We start from the raw sequence: 6,000 nt of genomic DNA, 5'->3' as shown, positions 1-6,000 counted from the left end.
TAAAACAACAGATAAATTTTATTATTCTTCTTTAACGAAATTTCAAATCAATCCCATTCATTACGACCGATTTCGTTAAATTGGCGCCCAACGTGGGGCTCGAATATGCAGTGGCCACTAAATACCCGTGAGATAACTAGGGAATTAATATAGTCGAACTTTGTTGGAGATCATTTAATAATTTTTCTATGTATTGTATGTATTGCATAACCAATATTGTGTGGTAATACCTGTGTATGATTTTTTGCATGAGAACACTATGTACCCAGAGGCAAGCTGAAGAAGAGAGCTCAATATTTCGAAAAATTAATTACCTACCACAATATCAGGGGGCAGCTGCACCCAAGATAGATCACCAAAAGGTAAAGCTACGGTGTAGTTGTCCTGTCGGTAGTAAAGTAGCCTCAGTGCAGTGTTCTCGGATCATTAGTGGTGTGCTTGTTGTTAGTACTTTGTTTTAAAATAACAGGACATTTAGGTAGTTAGTCATTGTAGTATATAGTAAGTGTGTATTAGTTAATGTCCATTTCTTGTGTGATTATGTCAGTGAAACCTGAGTGTTAGGATATTTAGTTCAGATTTTATTTCTTTTGTTTACTATGGTTAGATTGCGTAGTCAGAAAGATATCAACATGGATGATGAGCAACAGTCAGTAAGTAGTGATACCGAGTTGGAAAGTGGGACACAAAGTAATGTTAGTGACGTAGTTCAGGAAGTACAATGTGAGAATCTGGGGGCAGAAGGACAAGAAATGTTGCCATTGCCACCCAGTGATTCAGTTGATAGCGGAAATACTGTGCCATCCGCAAGCACTGGACACGGACCAGAGAGTGGTGAGGTGTCAGAAGTGCAATCATTAAGAGTTATGTTCGAGCGCATGCTCAATTTCCAAGCTGAATTTGTACGTGTGCAAGCAGAGCGTGATAGAGAACGTGATGCTAAACAAGCAGAACGCGATAGAGAACGTGATGCTAAACAAGCAGAACGCGATAGAGAACGTGATGCTGAACAAGCAGAGCGTGACCAGAGATTGGTAGCTGAATTTGCATGTATGCAAGCAGAACGCGATAGAGAACGTGATGCTGAACAAGCAGAGCGTGACCAGAGATTGGTAGCTGAATTTGCCAAACGAGCAGAGCGCGATAGAGAACGTGATGCTAAACAAGCAGAGCGTGACCGACGCCTGCATGAGAGGGACTTGCAGTTGATGCAAACTTTAGAAGTTATGCAAAGTGAGATTGTTAGTTTGAAACAAAAATATGAAACCATACCCAAAACGGTGCAAGAATTAAGCGAAAGAGTAGATAGTGTTCAAGTGGCTAACGCCAATATAGTAGAGGAAATCAGTGTCCTGACTAATAGAGTCGAACAACTAGAAATTGACACAACTCAAGTAATTGAGAACAAAGTGATCGAACAAGCGCACAAAGTAGAAAATGAAGTCATAAAAGAAATAGATCAGAAACTGCACGCCGCAATTGAGGCCAGAGATGTGGGCTCCAGTGCGGATGTGCAAGATCTAAAAAGGATAGTGCACAAAGACATTCCGCTGTGGCAGCGGAGTGTGGACCGTCGTCTTGCCGAGATGGAGCTTAGCTTGCGGCATGACGAGGCACGGGCGTATGTCACGCCAGCCAGGTCCAATAATGATAGACATATAAATACTGCAGTAAAAAATTGCGACTGCGAGACAGAACAGGCAACCAATGTAAGCGAAACAAATAAATGTCATTCCAAAGTAGTGATTGAAGAAAGCTTGATTAGGAACCGACAGTTTCAGATCTTTACAACGGAGAAGAAGTCTGTTCACCCTGTAGTGTTTATCAAGGGATTTAGAAACATTTTGCCTGGCGTTTGGAGTCATACCCAGAAAATACAGTTCGTTATGTCTTACATACAAGGAGATGCTGCATTATGGGCAACCGAAGCAGCTGACAGTTGTGATACATATGAGCAATTTGAAAAAGCATTCTTGGCCAAATATTGGTCAACATGTATCCAGGAGAGATTACGGAAGGAGGTATATAATCCAGAGCCGTATTCTCCACGACTAGGCAATTTGCGAAAATATTTCGAGAAGTACATTAATAAGACCCGTTACTGGGACGAACAGATTTCATCCCGGGATTTGATCAGGCTTTTGAAATCACACTTGCCGATACATGTAAAGGAAAAACTTATACACGTGCCTGAAAATGATATGGAACATTTCTTGTCTGTTCTGGACTCAATTGACCTGATTCAGGAGGACGTTAAGGCAGCCTCTGAACAGGCTAGAAGTAACGGAAATGGTTATAGAAATGGTAGAAATAACACGCCTCCACCAAGTAATGGAAACGGCGGAGGTAATAATAGGAGACAGGAGTATGCACAAAACGGAAATAGAGGTAGAGACCGGAACGGCAATAGTCCGCCGGTGAATAATGACCGGAAAAGGAGGTTCGATGACCGGTATGAGACAGGCCCACCAAGCAATAATAGATGGAAAAATGCCAGGGGGCCGAGCAACACTAATACTTATAATCATGCAAACCGAACTTGGCCGCAGAACCAGAGGCCCAGTCCGGACCGGCAAAACAGTGAAAGATATGACAATAACCGACCGCCACCACAAAATGCGCCAATTGCGCAACCGTGGCGGCCGACGCAACACAACGTGCACATAGTGGAGGTCAGTGACACAGAGCAGCCACGCCCATCCACTAGCAATAATTCAACAAACTAGATGCAGCCGAGATACGCTCTCCATCGTCGGCTGAGGTTTGGAGTGAGAGCAGCCCGACACAGAACAAAACACCGAACAAAATCTGTATCCTTAGGTATAATGACGGGGTACAGATGGGAGATGAATTAATAACTGAACCATCCACGTGCATAAAGGAGCACAAAGACAAAGTACAAGCGATAATAGGGGTCAAAATTAACAATATTGATGTGCAAACGGTCGTAGATACAGGTGCTACTGTCAGTGTTATGAGTATGGACTTATTCAAAGTACTGGGGAAGGAAAGGCGTATGCTGACTTTTCCCGTGAATAATTGTAAAGTCACTGGAGCCATAAGTGCACAGCGACAAATAATTAAACTCCAAGTGCGGGTAGAGATGTATGTAGGGGATGAAGCCATAGCGTGCTCATTCCTGGTAGTAAAGGGTTTAAAGGTAGCCTGCATTTTGGGGGTAGATTTTTTAAGAGAAAGGGACGCAATAATCGACCTTTCTCGGGGAAAATTAAGCTTGATGAATGCTGGTAGGAGAATAGAATTGTCCATGCTCAGATCTGAAGAGGTACCTGTACCTAATTGTAACGCTATTAACATAAGGTGTAGGAATCAGTGGATACTACATTTAGACAATCATTGTCTAGGTCAGAATCTCTATTATCCTGGCGTACAAGATGATCAATTAAAAGCAAATGTGGACTCACTTGTGAACAAAGTATCACAGTCCGAAAATTTGAACTCTATGCAACAGCAGGATTTGGTACAGTTATTATCTAATTATGCAGATGTATTTTCAGAACGACCAGGAATTGTTAAGGGATATCAGTACAATATCGAGGTAAAGCCTCACAAAACTTACTGTCGAGCCTCATACTCCATTCCTTGGTCCAAGAAGGAAATAGTAGCTAAAGAAATAAGAAAACTGATCGAGTGGGGAATAATAGAACCGTCTTTGTCCCCTTATAGTAGTCCTTTGGTGGCGGTAGCAAAAGCAGACGGACAGGTACGGTTAGTACTAGATGCGAGAGACATAAATGAAATTATTGTACCTGTTAGGACTCATCCGGAAAATCTTGATCAGCAAATTCAAAAATTTCATGGAGTGCAATATTTGACATCTATTGATATGAGAAGTTCTTTCTGGCAAATCCTGCTCACACCCGAGTCGAGGAAATATACTGCATTTATATTTGGGGGAAGGAGCTACCAATTTAGGGTACTACCTTTCGGCCTAAATGTAAGTGCAGGAGTTTTTATAACAGCCCTCGACGCGGTTTTAGGTCCGGATTTGCTGCAAAGGGTAACAGTGTATGTAGACGATCTAGTGATTGCCACTGCCACCTGGGAGGAGCACGTAGAACTACTGAGTAAAGTCTTAGAAAGGTTTAAGCAAGCGGGAGTAACAGCGAATCTTGATAAATCCAAATTTGGACGTAATCAGATTAAATTTCTAGGTCACATAATAACACCACAAGGCATCAAGCCTGACAGCAAAAAACTTGATGTAATTCGTGGGTTTCCTAGTCCGAGAACTAAGAAACAGCTCAAAGCATTTATAGGTCTAGCATCTTTTTTTAGACGGTTTGTTCCAAACCAATTAATGAATAACGAATCTTTATTGAGCCTGTTGCGTAAAAATGCGCACTGGGTGTGGACAGAAGAATGTCAACGCGCATTTGACGCTATCAAAAATGCCTTGGTGAACGCCAACATACTGCGACACCCAGACATGACAAAAGATTCTTGTATAGCGACAGATTCGTGTTCATATGGTCTGGGCGCGTGTTTATTTCAGTGGGACAGGAGCAACGACCCCACAACAATCAATGTAATCGGATTTGCCAGCCGCACACTAAACAGCTGCGAGAGAGCATATTCCGCTACCGAATTAGAGGCTCTTGCAGTGGTTTGGGCGGTAAAGAAATTTAACTATTACATCTATGGTAAAGAAGTCAAAGTATTCAGTGACCACCAGGCTTTGAGCTATTTAATGACTTGCAAATTATACCATACCCGCTTGCTAAGATGGAGGTTAGCATTACAGGAATATAAAATTAAAATCATGTACCTTAAAGGACAAGATAATGTTGTAGCAGACGCCTTGTCGAGGCTTCCACTAGGGCAATCCTCAATGTCAAATATTTTGGGACAATCGGAGGAATATCGAATACTATTAGTACAAGATAAGGTACATAGGAGGGACTTTTTACATATGTGTAAAAATATGTCCATATTGCAGGAAACTGATCCGATCTGGCGAGATATCATTAGTAAAATTAAAGAAGGAACCAATCTTAAAAGTATTCAGAATTTCAAAATAGTAGATAATATTCTGTATTATAAAACAGGTGTGTCAAATGACCATGGAGTCGTGTGTATACCACAACAGGCTATCCCAGCTGTAGTGTGGCACACGCATTTAGCATGGGGTCACGCTGGGATAGGCAAGACAATAAGGATTTTGTCCAAATTCTGTTATTTTAAGGGGATAAGCCAGCAGACTCGCACCATTATCAGGACTTGTCCTCTGTGCCAAAAAGCTAAGTTTCAAAATAAGTCCACAAGGTTTGAACTGCATCCTATAGTGCCTCATCGACCACTTCAGTTAGTATCTATAGACATAGCAGGACCCTACCCACGAGCCAGGGGTGGATTGAAGTACATTTTAGCGGTGTATGACCTTTTCTCTAAATATTTAAAAATATACTGCCTTAAATCAGCCACTGCTCGTGGAATAGTTAAATGGTTAGGGAAGGAATATTTTACACAAGTGGGTAAGCCTGAAGCGATAATATCGGATAATGCTTCCTATTTTACAGGCCATACCTGGAAAAACTATTTACATGAACAAGATATAAAGCATATACTAATTTCCCGTTTTCACCCACAAGCAAGTTTAGTAGAGAGAACATTTGGAGAGTTAAATAAATTTTTCAGGTTATACATTGCATATAAACACACAAGATGGCCAGATCTGATACCTAAGTTTGTAGAAGTTCACAACGCAACCCCGCATGCTTCTACGGGGTATCCACCAAACGAGATTATAATGAATAATAATAGAGTTTTGAATGAGTGGCTGGCACCTTTGCCTAAGGTCCCAGTCATTCCTGAGCCTAAGGAAGAGAAGATAAGAAAAGCAGGGTGCAACCTTACCAGGTGCGCTCAGAAAAGGAAAGAAAAATATAATCGACATGTGACGAATAACCAAAAATTTAGTGTTGGGGACTTGGTACTCTTACGCAATCATCCTAAGTCCTCGGCATCCTTGAAACAAAA

The 6,000-nt window shown here is 41.6% G+C and overlaps 1 protein-coding gene across 1 annotated transcript in view; it reads left to right on the top strand.

The window, feature by feature from the left end:
* The first annotated feature begins 632 nt into the window (after positions 1-632).
* LOC124805716 (RNA-binding protein 25-like) overlaps positions 633-6,000 on the top strand; it is a 66,375-nt gene continuing 61,007 nt past the window's right edge. Inside the window, exon 1 of the mRNA XM_047266286.1 lies at positions 633-1,621. Coding sequence (XP_047122242.1) covers positions 633-1,621 — 989 coding nt within the window. The remainder of the gene's footprint in view (positions 1,622-6,000) is intronic.

This window comes from Schistocerca piceifrons, chromosome 7, assembly GCF_021461385.2.
Source record: "Schistocerca piceifrons isolate TAMUIC-IGC-003096 chromosome 7, iqSchPice1.1, whole genome shotgun sequence".
NCBI classification, from domain to species: Eukaryota; Metazoa; Arthropoda; class Insecta; order Orthoptera; family Acrididae; genus Schistocerca; species Schistocerca piceifrons.
This window is presented reverse-complemented; position numbering and strand designations above follow the sequence as displayed.